The 14644-nt window shown below is 41.4% G+C and overlaps 1 protein-coding gene across 1 annotated transcript; it reads left to right on the top strand.

Annotated features, from left to right (window-relative positions):
* The first annotated feature begins 12537 nt into the window (after window positions 1-12537).
* Window positions 12538-13658, top strand: LOC148032878 (uncharacterized). Its single transcript, XM_087684192.1, has 2 exons — window positions 12538-12594; window positions 12729-13658. Exons 1-2 carry the CDS (start codon window positions 12581-12583, stop codon window positions 13429-13431), a joined length of 717 nt encoding a protein of 238 aa, XP_087540318.1. The 5' UTR covers window positions 12538-12580; the 3' UTR covers window positions 13432-13658.
* Window positions 13659-14644: the final 986 nt, after the last annotated feature.

Below are 14644 nucleotides of genomic sequence, written 5' to 3'. Positions count from 1 at the left end.
TTACCTAATGCTTTGGTAAAGATATCAGCAACTTGGTCATTTGTTTTCACATGGACCAAGTCAATCTCTCCATCAATGAATTTTTCTCTAATGAAATGATAGTGCATTTCTATGTGTTTTGTTCTTGCATGGTAGACTGGGTTCTTTGCCAACATAATGCTACTAACATTGTCACAATACATAATGACTCCACCATCAATCTCTATGCCCATGTCATATAAGATCAATCTCAACCATGTCTGCTCACATGCTACCAATGGAATGCCTCTATACTCTGCTTCAGTGCTTGATAAAGCAATTGTAGGTTGCTTCTTACTGCTCCAGCTTACCATGGCTGATCCAAATGAGAATGCATAGCCACTAGTAGATCTTCTATCCATAGAGCTACCTACCCAGTCTGCATCTGAGTATCCAAACAATGTAGGCTTGATTCCTTTTTCATAAAACAGCCCAAATCCAGCTGTCTTCTTCACATATCTAAGAACTCTTCTCACTACATCCAAATGTGATTTGCATGGTTTCTGCATAATTTGACTTATCAATCCAACAGCGTAACTCAAGTCTGGTCTTGTAATGGTCAAGTAGATAAGACTACCAACGATCTTTCTGAACATAGTAACATCCTCAACATAAGATCCATCATCCATCAACTTAGCATTTTGATCTAATGGTGTATCAACCGGTTTGCATCCTATCATGCCATATTTTTCCAACATCTCCAATGCATATTGCCTTTGTATCAGCCATATACCATGAGGTGTGTCAATAACCTCAATACCCAAGAAGTATCTCAACAAACCAAGGTCCTTTATATCAAACTCTTTATGTAATCCATGCTTGATTTCAGTAATCTCCTTCTCAAGTGTACCTGTAATAATGAGATCATCAACATAGATGACCACAACAAACATTCCATCTTCTATATGCCTCACATAAAGTGAATAATCAGCTTTGCTCTGCTAAAATCCCATACTGCATAAGAATTTGTTGATTCTATCACACCATGCTCTTGGTGCTTGCTTCAACCCATACAAAGCCTTCTTCAACCTGCATACATAATGTGGGTATTTTGGATCCACATAGCCCTCTGGTTGATCCATGTACACTTCCTCTTCTAAGTTGCCATTCAAAAATGCATTTTTCACATCCATTTGATAAAGTCTCCAACCATAGATAGAAGCCAAAGCAATTACCGATCTCACTGTCGTCATTTTAACTACTGGACTGAATGTTTTTTCATAGTCCAAACCATAAGTTTGTGCATATCCTTTTGTAATTAGCCTCAAACAGCACAGAAAATGTACTCATAAGAAATTATCAATGAAAGTGATATAGAATCTACACTTTCCGCTCATGGAAACATTCTGACATGGGTCCCAAATATCTGAGTGTATTATTTCCAAAGGATAGCTGCTTATTCTCCCCCTCTTTGGAAATGGAAATCTGGACTGCATGCCAAATTGACAAGCCTCACATACATGATCAAAATTCACATATCCTGAATGCGGTAGAGCACGGACTATTTATTTTGATTGCATTTGCTTCAATCTTTGCAAATTAAAATGACCAATCCGTCTATGCCATAATTCCACATCCTTATCTTGCCCATGTCCTCTCTCAACATACATAGAGTTTTGAATCACTGGAGTCCCTTCATCCAAAGCAAACTCTCCCTTTCTTTCTACCATGAGCAATCACCCTGCCAGTTCTCCCATTATGGAACTCTTCAATGAAACATCCAAACTTATTGAATCTCACCTACAATCCTTGATCTGTCATTTGACCAATCGATGCTAGGTTCTTAGTTATTGTGGGCACATAAAGTACATCACCAAGCTTGTTCTCAATCCCATCTTTAGTAACAAGTGGCACACTACCAATATGACTAATTTTGTGTAAAGTATCATCACCAATGGCAACATATTCATCATTCTGCATTTGCTCCTTGCTATCAAGCCACTCAGCATGATGAGTCATGTGGTTTGTAGCTCCTAAATCCAAAACCCAGTCATTCTCACGAAGAGGATGAGTCATGCTCCCAAGCACATGCTCCATAGCAAATAGGTGACCTCTAGGCGATCCACCTCTAGGTCCATACCCTGTACCACCATAAGTGCCTGTATAGTGGCCATATTGGGTCCTTCCACGGCCCCTAGACATGGCATTCTGTTTTTGATAACAATCCCTCTGAAAGTGACCAAACTGCCCACAATAATGACAAGTGCCATCTCTTTGTGAAGAAGGACTAGACTGCGTCCTCTACCTCTAGGGAAAGATCTCCCCCTGCCTCTATGCATGAAGTCACCACGACCAAAGTTACCTCTTCCACGAGCAAAACCATAATTACTACGACCAAGTGAAGAGTCTATAGCTCTAGATGAGCTGCCACGACCTCTCTGGTGATAGAAAACACTATCTCCACCTGCATTTTTGCCATTGCTAGATGCATTCAATCCCAACTTGATTTCTTCTGTAATAAGTAGCAATCCAATAAGCTTCTCAAAGTCAGGCATAGAGCCTCCCCTAACGGAAATAGAGATATCCAAAGATTTGGAAGCTGGTCCAAGCCCATTTAGTGTCACTGACACTAAATCATCATCATCAACAGGTGCATTAATGGATGCAAGGTCTTCTGAAATTTGCTTGATTTTTGCCACATAGTCACTGATACTGCGATTGCCTCTCCATGCACCATGTAATCTCTACTTAAGTTGTATCTTACGAGCCTCTGTACATGTTCCATACATTTTTTCTATGATTTCCCATGCCTCCTTACAAGTACTTGCCTTTTTGATACGAGGAATCAATGTTTCTGAAATACATATGGAGATCCAATGTAAAACCGTCATGTTCTTCCTAGTCCAATCCTTGCACACTTTCTTTTGCTCTTCAGTTGGATGTTCGGGAACTTCTAGACATTCAACATCACCTGTTATGAGGTCCCATAGACCTCTACCCATCAAAAAATTCTCCATCCTGTAAGACCAAACACTATAGTTGTCTTTGGTCAATTTGTCTCCCATGATCTGAGTGATCTATGCCATGTCAAACATTATGACTGCTGCAAATTCAGAAGAAAACAACAATACAATCTGTCCAGAAATGGTATTCAGCAATATGATTGTCATACATGTGTCCAAAAACTGTCATATACATTCATCCATGATGCCAACATGTCATACATTCAGTTCCCAGCAAGAAAAATCCAAATCCGATTCCACATGATGTCTATATGACCCGAAATGCATCAAAACATGGGTCTAAAGTTGACCACTTTTCCTGTAACTTTTATGCAATTTTTTTGTGCCAAACTAAAAGTGCTTGTCAAGCTGAAGTTGCAAAAGATTTCCCAAAATTTTCTGAGCAAAAAATCAACCTCCAAATAGCTAATTCAACACTGCAAGACATTAATGCAACACAACTTTCCCTTGAGCACACAGAACCCTGTATAATGCTGCAAACACCCAAGAACATTGAAGGCCCTTCCATAGCTTGGTTGTTAAGGTCTACCACCAGTTTACTTCTGATTGCAGAATGCCTTTCTAATGAGCATCCACGATTTTGCACACATAACCAGCTTTTGCCACTTGGAACAACTAACCAGCCAGCTTACAGCTTCAGCCATAGCTCAACATTGAGCATATATGTATGTTGCTGCAGACATGTTTTACCATCTGATGTTTCTTCCAAAATGCCTGAAAGAACATGACAATAATATGAAAGTAGGGTGGTTTCCTTATACACCATTTCCATCTTCAGAAATATATCGAACTTTACCATCACGTTCGGAGCTTCTTAAAGCTATGCTTTCAGCTGATCTCATAGGATTCCACACTTATGATTATGCTAGACACTTTGTGAGCGCCTACACCGGTATTCTTGGCCTGGACGGCTGTCTCTCCACCACAGCAGGCTTCTTCTTCATCGACTGGTAGCAAGAAACACGGCTATGGTTACCAACCCAGCCTCCTTTGTGGCCTTGCCAGGACCTGCCCTGCATTGCTCCCTGTCATCATCCTCGTCGTCTTGTAGTTCCACAAGCCTCACTTTCTTGAGCCACAGGCAATCCAAGAGGACCGCAGTCGTGCACAGTCGGTCCTCTCTGCGCGTCAGGGGTGGACTAGATGGCGAATCCCCTTCGACAACCCACAAATAGTCTGTAGTCCAACGGCCTAGGCATATTGATACGTTCAGAGAGGCACTAGAGTCTGCAGCTGCGTTGTTGCAGACTATGAGTGATTATGTGCTACATAATGCACATTGTCCTGTCGTTATTGTTAGGCCATCTGAGGCACTTCAAAAAACATCATTCAAATCATCTGAGAGGTCCAGAAAGATTGTGATAGCAGTTGATGACTCTAAGGAAGCTTTCCATGCATTCGTCTGGTCCTTACAGAATTTCTGTACTGAGCTAGACAAAGTAGTTATTTACCATGTGCACCATTCTACAGCCCCCTCCATTATAGCTGTAGGAGTAGGTGCATTTGAGATGGAAGAGATCTACTTGCCTCTTGATACAATTGATGAAATGGAAGTACAGGCTCTGATACCATAATAAAACTTCAAATAGAGGAAGACAAAGATGGAACAAGCACAGGTTAGGAGCTACATGCTGTCCTCCTCTTCATTATTCTTCAACCATTCCTCCAACAGTCCACACACACTAAAATGGTATCCTCAAAAGATAGATATCCCAAACTTAAGGACACTTTACATACAACCACATGATAAGGCTTAGACTATGCCTTATTTCTCAACAAGAGGGACCTACAGCTTTGTTGGCACTTTTTTGATATTGATCATTTCATGGATTGGGTTTCACAAAGTGAACTTGCATGTCCCAATGTAGTGTTTCTATCTCTAGTGCTTGACAAAGTCCTAAACCCACCAGGATCTGATTATCCAAATTATGATTGGATCCAAGTTACAGTGCAAAGTGCACATGTTTTGTTTAGCTTTCTTGTATTGCCATTTTGCCTGAACTTACTCCTACTGTCGAGCTTTGCAAGTAGAGTAGCACCAATAATGTTCTTGTATTTACAAAACCTAGTTGAAACTTTGGTTCAAGCATCAAATGCACTATTTACTGCATTTATATCAGTCCAAGGTGATTCAAAAGAAGCTAATGACTCTATGGAACATGGTAGAGACTCTATGAAGGAGGAGCTTGTAGCCAGGTATGCTGAGAGAACATTGGAAAATTTCTCCAAAAAATTGAGCTTTGATCTCCTCGTTTCTAGAGTTGGTGTGCCATTTGCCTACACGAACCCTAGTATCAGTGTATTGTATCAATTGTCCTGCAAAGAAAGGTTTTGCCTCACATACTTAAAGAATTAGCAAGACTGATCCTTGGGCTGCCTAGTCCATATAAAATAGATGCTCTCAAGGAGGCATTTGATGTGATGATAGGTAGTGATTTCTGACTCGTAAACATATTATTGTACCATGGTTGCAATCTCTTTCATATCTTTTGAAGAAAGAAAACAAGCTATCAAAAAATATGCACGTAGTGTCGCTGCAAAAACATCAACAAGATGGTGCAATAAACCTAAATATCAGTTGTCTTGCAAAGAAAGGTTTTGCCTCACATAATTAAACAGATGTTCTCAAGGAGGCATTTGATGTGACGGCCGGTAGTGATGATCAGACTCGTAAACATATTATTGTACCTTGGTTGCAATCTCTTTCGTATTTTTGAAGAAAGACAACAAGCTCCCAAAAAATATGCATGTAGTGTCGCTGCAAAAACATCAACAAGATGGTGCAATAAACCTAGATATCACTAGTGGCTTTAGATCAAGAAACTGTAGGGTGTTAACATATGGCCACTATGGCATAATAGCTCTGCAAAGAAAGGGGCTAGGAATGCCTATTGTGGTAATTTCCATGTTGGAGGGTGAGTTCATGAAGAGAGTGAGGTGGCAGCAACATGAAAGTGAAGCACATTAATTGTGACATACTTGCTTCAGCAATACTATTTGAGAATGGGAAGAACGTATGGCTACTTGACAAGCATTCTTGAGGAGGAAAAAAAGAGTTGCCGAAAGTCACTTGAGGTCATGAAGGTGGGCAATCACAAGTTACTACCATTGATCAGTAAGCTTTGGAGAGGCAGCTTTCACAAAACTTAGAAAGCAAGGACTAGTGCCAATAAAGGAGCCAACAACGAGCTCTATGAAATTGACATAGCCATCCTAGAATTGTAGCATGGAGGAAGGGTGGAATTGAAATTGTTGGACCAAATTAAGCTGACGATTGGCTTTGCAAAAGCTGGTGCAATTTTGACATCTAAGTATTACAAGAAATGTATTCTTTCCATAGAAGAGGAGAAGAAGGACAAAGTAGTTCGCCTGATCATCAGAACGTGGCATTGATTTATTCTAGTCAAAGATTTTTGCCTTGAGGAAAAGCTAAGGATTTAAACGCCTTAGGCTTTTATAGAGTTAAAATCACAACATGTGAAGATGGAAGAAGAAAACCTATACAATGGGGACATTATGAGAGCTTTAGGCCAACAAAAACATTTGTGTGTAAGGCTAGAGGTTGAGCTTGAATCCCTCATCTTCTTCGAAGAGTGTCATCAAATTTTGGAGAGAAGGTTTGAGCACGAGCTTTAAGCCCCTCGCCTACATCGAAGTTTCCATCATCGCGAGTTGCTATGAAGAATTGCTTGAGTTGGTTGGCTTGAGTTGGAACTTAAAGCTTCTTGCCTACTTTTAAAGACCGTCAACAAATTTCACGAAGCGGCTTTTGAGTCGAGCTTGATGTTCATCGCCTTCCTTGAATATCTTTTCACAAATCATGACATTCCACCTTCTTCTCTTCTCTCTCAATTCAAGATTTCGACTTTGTCTTTCCCAAACCTCTCGTGATTAAATCTGAATTTTTTTTGAGTATCTTTCCTATATCTTAATTCGACTTTGTTTTCGCATTCGACTTGAAACTTAAGCTCATATACCATAACATGTTGGTTTCATTGTTCCGACATGAACCCTTAAATAAAAACTCTAGGGTCTCCCCTATCCTATGCAATGCTAGGGTATAGCTCGGCAGTCACATTCTCTCCTCTCAATCTCAACACAACCATCACTTCCCCATGTGTCATTGTGCTTCTCTCTCACACACCATAGTTGCGCGCAATTGCCTAGGCCTCCTGCCCATTGCTCCCTCTCGCAATTGTCATCTAGACAACATTCCTGCCATCTATCTCCCTAAGGCCGCCTTGCAAGCAACGTTTCTTTACCATCGCCCCCATCTTTCTCCCCTACTCCCGCTTCGTCGTGGCCTTTGTCCCCTACTTCTCTCTCTATCACCTCCTCTCTTCTCACTCTCTTTCCTATTTACCATGCCCTGTCACAATTTTTGCCACCCCAGCCGTCCCTATACCACCTCCTGCTCTCCTCCTCCAAATCACCTCATGTTCCCTCTTCTAGGCCACCATGCCTTGTCCATCGAGCCTACCACCATCTCCACCCATCTTCACCTCCACTACCACTAGTGACACCTTCTCACATCCACCTCTTTCATACCACATGCTAGAGGCCACCTGCCCTCCAACCTCTCCCCATCACCCCCTCACATTGTCATCTCCTCTCTACCCCTTTTGCTGCTAAACAAAGGCACTTCACTTCTAGGCCACGCGCCTTGCAGCTTTTTCCACTGCCATTTTAGCCACCACATCAAGGGAGGAGCACACACACATCCCCCCCTTTAAAAGCACTATAACACACACATACTCTCCACCACCCATATTAACACACATATACATGCACTATACACATGAAACCTCACACATGTCTATCTGTTTTGGCACTCAACAAAGTTGCTTCACTTTTATGCTACCTTGACTTACGGTGCACTGCCCTAGGCCACCTCTACCTCCCTTCCAAGCTAACAGTAACCTTTTTCCATCACCATTTTAGCCACCACATCAAGGGATGAGCATACACATCTCCCCTTTCCATCCCCCCTTTAGTAAAAGCACTATATAACACACACACACACACACACCTCCCACCATTCACATTAATACACACATACACACATGAAACCTCACACCCCACCCCACTTGCACCACACCACCCCACACACACACAAATCCCACACCCACTACACGTACTCCATGTGCACAACATTGGACACACTTTTATTTCTTCAAGAGCATTGGCACACAAGAATCAAACGACTTTGTCTCACCTAGTCTCTTGCATAGAAATACAAGCATTCATTTGTAGTGAGTGGCATGGCCTTCCTTCAATCCCATGAAGGATGTGCTTTGCACACTCTAGGATCCAAGTGAGTACTCATTCAATTCTCAATCGTCTACAACTTGCACATGCAAAAGAGAAGCATTGGCATGGCAAGAGAGAGTCTTGGGGGGCTCACCATATATATATTCTCTATATAACGTGCGTTCATGGCCTATTTATAAATATCCTAATCTGTGAATTTTTCTTGAATAAAATACAACCCTTTTCTATTCAATCTATAAGTAACCCCTTTATATGACACCCTTATGTATGTAAAAAATGTATAAAAATGGTGTTTTAAAAACCCCTTATTTTGAACTCACGTTATATATACATATATTCATGAGTGACCCCCTCGAGGAGAGAGTGCTTCAAGAGAAGATGAGTAGAGCTTCAACCTTTTGGCCACTCACCCTCACTCTCTCACTCTCTTACTCTCAATCTTTCACTCTGACCCTTACTCTCTCACAATAGAAGTAGGAAGGCAAGTGCACAAAGTTTGCACACACATGAATAACTTGTTTTATTCATTCTTATCCTTTTTATACATGATTTCTAGGGTAAGGGTTTTCCCATCCCTCTTGGCCATCCAATCCACTTTAAGGCCTCAATTGGACATCTCTCATTGCATGCTTTTCCTATGGTGAGAACAAACTAGATCCTTTATGGTTTTTCCACATGATTCTATGCTATCATTATAAATTGCACATAATCATGCATGGCTTGTGGATTTACATGATTAATCAATATAGTTGTTGTAACTTTTGGCAAATCAAATATGCATGTGCTTCATGCATACTATATTTTAGATTATAATCCAAGGACTATTTTCAAAAATTTAGTTCTTTCTCATGCTTGCTTGCACATTGCATGCTATGTACTTCTTGCAGTTAACAATTGATGTTCAAAGGGGGTCAGCTTTGAAGGAAAAGGGAAGGATTTGGAAATGCGGCATGTTCTAAGTGTTGGTGGCTAGATGAGAGGACCTCATAACATAAAAAGAATAGCTACTATGATGCATAATAATGGCAAAGATGATGAATCTCATTGGTGAGATACAAATAAACTCCTCTTTTCTTAGAACTTTGTTGGTGAAGATGTACAATAATATTTATGTGGATGTATGACGTGTTAGTTGGTGATTTGTTAGAACTTCTTATGATGCTAAACGTACCTTAAACTAGTACTTGTGGCATTACGATAAAACTGTGGTGTCCTTTTTCCATGCATATATGTTTTTCTTTTGTGTTTCTTTATAGTGTATGGTCATCGAAATGATAAATTTGAAAACTAATGCATGTTTATGACTTCTCATTGTCAATGTTGAAGAAATAGACACCTTGAAGGAGAACCTAGAAATAGAGATGGCATACCTAATAGAACTTTACCATGCCATTGGGTAAGGACAGAAAAGAGAAGAAAGATTGATAGAGGATATATTGTTCGAGAGAGGTTTGTGTTAATCCTTAAGGCAGCTTTATTCCTTTTCACCACAAGATGGCTCACGGACCTTTGTATTCTTTTTGGAGTCCTTACTAAGAATTATGCTCAAAGATTTTGCAATCAAAACTCGTCTATCATCTAAAGTTTATACCTGAGGGTTTTTTTAAAGATAAGCATGTTGACTTCTCCTTGAGTCTTTAATCACATTGCTAGGCTTGTAAAGTGGAACCCAAATCAAACAAACTCTAGCACTAGGTCACTAGACCCACCAACACTCCTTAGTTCTATGACCATAGGTTTTTGTTGAGGGGTTTCTCCTAGCAAACGACCATGTGTCAATGTAAGAGGTTGAGAGGAAAAAGGTATGGCTATGATAGAAGGGGTGGGAGGGGGGAACAAGGAGAACCTGACATGTGCATAACTGATGTACAAAGAGAGAGGGAGAGTAACATCCAAGAAATCCTTAATGCAGCCGACTTGGTTAGCATTGACCATTGAATGCACCCTTCATGCATGAAAGGCAACGTGTGTGCATGTCACGTGGCCTTGCAAAGAGAGAAAATTAAAATCTATGTTTGAGAAAAAGGAAAAGAGGTTTTGGAACAAACTTGTCAATTATAAGATAGTGTAGAGGTTATGATGTTTCAAGATAATTTAATACCGTATTGGGGAATATTGGAATTTCTCATAAGTTTGGGACACGTGGCCAAAGCTTTGGATTTGTCATAACTTGAATACTATAACTCCAAATCGAGCACTCTATAGCTCAATCGATTCCATTTTTCAAGTGCTTTTCAATGATAGGTCACATCATATGGTTTTGAGAAACTTATGGACATGTTATCCGGGTGCCACCTTTTTAGTATTCAAAAAATAGGAATTTGGAGATTCCCAAACTCACTAATATTGTGTTATTTAGAGGAGAGGCATCTCATAGTAGAAGACAAGTCAGATAACAACCATCGTTTTAAGCCTACCTTACAACATCATCTCCCTCTTGAATAATTTTGATAGAGAAATTAGCTAATATCAACAAGAGTAACATCTCCAAAAGTAGAAAAGAGAATGTGTAAATCATTGTTTGCAGTGTTATGATAAATTGATGCAAATTTGGATTGGCTTTGAGAAATCAACATATTCTCTTTTGCATGTGTGAACATATATATATTCAATGACCCAGTCCTTCTAGTTTGCATTGGGAGCATATCAAGGCCTCCTTAGCCCTACCCTCCCCTCACATCACTCCAAATAGTAGGAAGAGAGTTCCTTTTAGGATAGATGAGTGCAAGCATATAAAGTATATTCTATGCTAATGGAAATACCCTTGCAAGGCCAGCTTTATGCACCATACTAGTGGACTTATGAGAGTGGATATGGAAACCAAATACCCTTACCTTGTGGGATGGACTCTCAACTTTATAGCTCTTATAAGATATCGAACTACCTCATAATCGAGATTATAACCAAGTCTCCATACATTCTCTAATTGCCTTGACTAGCCACTATGATCAAGTCAAAGGGTCCTCAAACACCTTGTTAGTGGTACTTGCAACTGTAATACATGTGCTCTATTCATGCAAAAGAGTGTAACCTTTTTTTTTTGTATGGTAAGTAATGTCAATGTACTAGTGGAATCTTATGCATGTTCAACGGAACAATCTAAGCATTCATCTTTCACAATATCCCAAAAAACAAAGAAAAGAAGTCACAGCATTGCTTTGCATTATGAACTTATTTTTGGGGGGAATAAAAAACTTTATGTCATTTTTTGCAATTGCACTAGAGTGGATGGGTGGTCCATTGGCTAGGTCTTTGCAAAAGCCACTCTTTGCAACATCAGTAAAGTGCATGGGTGGTCCTCCATGAGAGAGAAAGCCAAAAGTGACTTGAAAAGTATGAAGGTATGGAACTTTGCATGACATGTTTTGCATTTCACATGTCTTCATGCAAGAGGGCCTTGCTTATAGGGTCATTTTGTCTCAATTATGCGCTTCTAAACACCATCAATGACAAAAGGGGTTAAAGCGGGTGGGTTGTAACTCGTTCCTTTGGAGTTGGCAAGATCTATCTCTTACTAACACATCTCTTCATGCAAGAGGGCCTTGTTTATAGCGTCATGTTGGCTCAATTACACGCTTCTAAACGCCATCAATGACAAAAGGGGTTAAAGCAGGTGGGTTGTAACTTTTTCCTTTGGAGTTGGCAAGATCTATCTCTTACTAACACAAACACATTCAACCACATGCTCGGCAAGGCTCACATCGGTACATGCCGTGCTGCTGGTCCATCCATGTATGTGATGCCTATATCTTGACCCCATGATGCCAAACTTTGTAATATTTCCCCCAAGAGCCTTGCAAGCTCTAAATTGAAGGTCTAAGTTGTACGATCAGTAGTTTGAGCTCGAAGTTGTACGAGCTGCCAAGGATTAAAGGCCTCACAATAGACAGAGCTCGAAGTTGTACGAGCTGCCAAGGATTAAAGGCCTCACAATAGACAGAGAGAGAGAAAGAAAGAGAGAGAGAGAGGCGCCATGAACGTTGTACTACAGCAATTTCAATCACATGCTCAGCAAGGCTCGCATCAGGACAAGCAGCACGGCCGCAGCACGGCATGTATCGGTGTCAGCCGAGTTGAGCATGTGATTGAAAAGGTCACCAATTTCAACCACATGCTCGGCAAGGCTCACATCGGTACATGCCGTGCTGCTAGTCCGTCCATGCATGTGATGCCTATCTCTTGACGACATGATCCCCCCCCCCCCCTCTCTCTCTCTATCTCTCTCTCTCTCTCTCTGTGTCTACCTTTAAAACGACAGCGCATCAGCCTCGCAACTCGCTGAATCCACCAATCCATAGCTCCGGCACGTCTTCGTAATTTTACGAGCCATGGCTTCCTCTAGGTATCGTACAGTGCGTGCGTTTTTGTGTGGGAGAGAGGCGTATAAGATATGCTAAACATTGATCCGCTTAGTCTCTTCTTTTTTCTGGCTTTCTTCCCCTGATCCCTTTTTCTTTGGTTGTGATATTCAAGCAGCAACTGCAAGACGAAGGCGATGATCATGCTCATGGTGGCGATGCTGCAGCTTTGCATGCTAGCAACCACCACCGCGGGATCGCCTGAAGCAGCACTCCAACGGTTTCCATGCCCGGAACTCCCCTTGGTCTACCCCTACTGGAGCATGTGCTTCTCGCCCGCTTTGTATTATTACGGCGAGGAGCTGTACGAGTTCATGTCCGTGGGCTCCGAGGGAGCCGGCAGCTATTTGGCTCCCGAGTGGGATGAGAGCAACTCCACCTACTATGTGCGCTTGTCCGACGAAGGTGCAAAGTATAGGTTCACCCACATTACCCGTGAACTCCGGCAGTTCGTATCGCAGGAGGACGATGTGCTGATCGAGAATGCGGACACTGGTAGGGCTCTGGCCTGGAGACAAGAAGGAGAAGGCGAGTACTTCCTCGTGGAAACAGATCCGGGGCTCGGGGCCACATTCCAGTTTTCTCAGCGCCGGGATGTGGCTCTGCCCTGCCCTCGCATTGCGGGTGCAGTCTGCCAAGCCTACGACATCCTCGTCTACCTGAAGTCCACTGGCTTGGCCGCCTACTCGGAGGAAGGGGCCATCTACTTCAAGCTGTCTAGCGAGGATCATCTCCCCTTCGTTCTCCGACGCAGCAACAGCACGTCCCCCATTCAATCGCAGCGCCGCCAGCAGGCGGGTATCAAGTCCGTGGTGGCGTAGCTGGTTGCTGCTGCATGCTGTTACGACTCTTACTAGTTCTGTTAGTAAGAGTAGTACTTCTTGTTAGTACTTCCTTCCTTCCCGCAGCTTCCCCCTCGACGTGCTTGGCAGCTATGTCACCCCATGACGTGCTTGGCAGCTTCTTGAGTGCGGCTTATCCACCATGCATCGCACATGAATCCCATCAATAAATAAATATAAGTAACTAAAAGTTGGATTTGCATAGATACCTTAATGTTGCTGCTGGCGTTTTCGAGCTCGCATCGCGCATGGATGCGTCTCTTAATTAATTATTCACGAAGCCAATCACATTCAAACCTTCCTTCGAGAATTATTGCACTATTCTATTCCTTGCACTATAATTGGCATATGTGAGCGCCGAATTCCCCTTACCCACCATTGATCGATACTTTGACTAGATCGTGGAATTGTCCTTGAGTTCAAACATGTCATGACTCTTTACACTTGCTCCATGAGGGAGGACACCATAATAGAATGGAAGCAAAGATGCGAAAGGCAAACACACTTAAGCGGGGGTGTTAAAATTCACGGTCATACTACAAGGGATTAGGCTTATAGATGGCCTCACAAACATTGAACTAAAGCAAAAAGCTATTGGCAATCTAACATTGTGCATATTCTCATGTCAAGAAACTTCGTCCCTTTATGTGTATATATAGAAAAGAACAGGTGCCACTTTAATCACGTTTTTGAACGAACAACCTTTTGTAATTTGCACGACCTTTAAACATCAATATATACACGCTTCTGTTGCAATTTTCACTTGCATTGTCAAGTAGGTAAATGTGCTTTGTCATGGGGAAAAACATAGGGAGCTATTGAATGTAGAACTCTTCTTGGAGCCATAATTGTGCAACCAACAACTTTTCTTTTTTCTTTGGCCCTTGTGTGCTTTGTTGGACATTGTTTATACGAATAGAATGGGAATCATGTGAGAAATTACATCCAAAAATATAACTTGATATAGCAAAATGTTAAAGGAAAATAGTTTTTAAAATGAAAATAATTGTTGTTTGCATTACAACTCAAAATGAGTTTGCATAGACCTTTAGAAGCCAAAGTTTAGCTTGCATACAAAAATAAAAGAATTCTAAGCTACCAAATCTTGGATTTGATTGTAAAGTAGAAGTTCTAATTAAATCTTGATAGGAGGCGTCCGCATCCCTATCATGTATACCTAAATGGTACACGT

This window comes from Lygodium microphyllum, chromosome 8 (genome assembly GCF_053477565.2).
Source record: "Lygodium microphyllum isolate KBCC chromosome 8, Lygodium_microphyllum_v1.1.10, whole genome shotgun sequence".
NCBI lineage: Eukaryota > Viridiplantae > Streptophyta > Polypodiopsida > Schizaeales > Lygodiaceae > Lygodium > Lygodium microphyllum.
The sequence above is the reverse complement of the archived record's forward strand: the minus strand, read 5'-3'. Positions and strand labels throughout refer to the sequence as shown.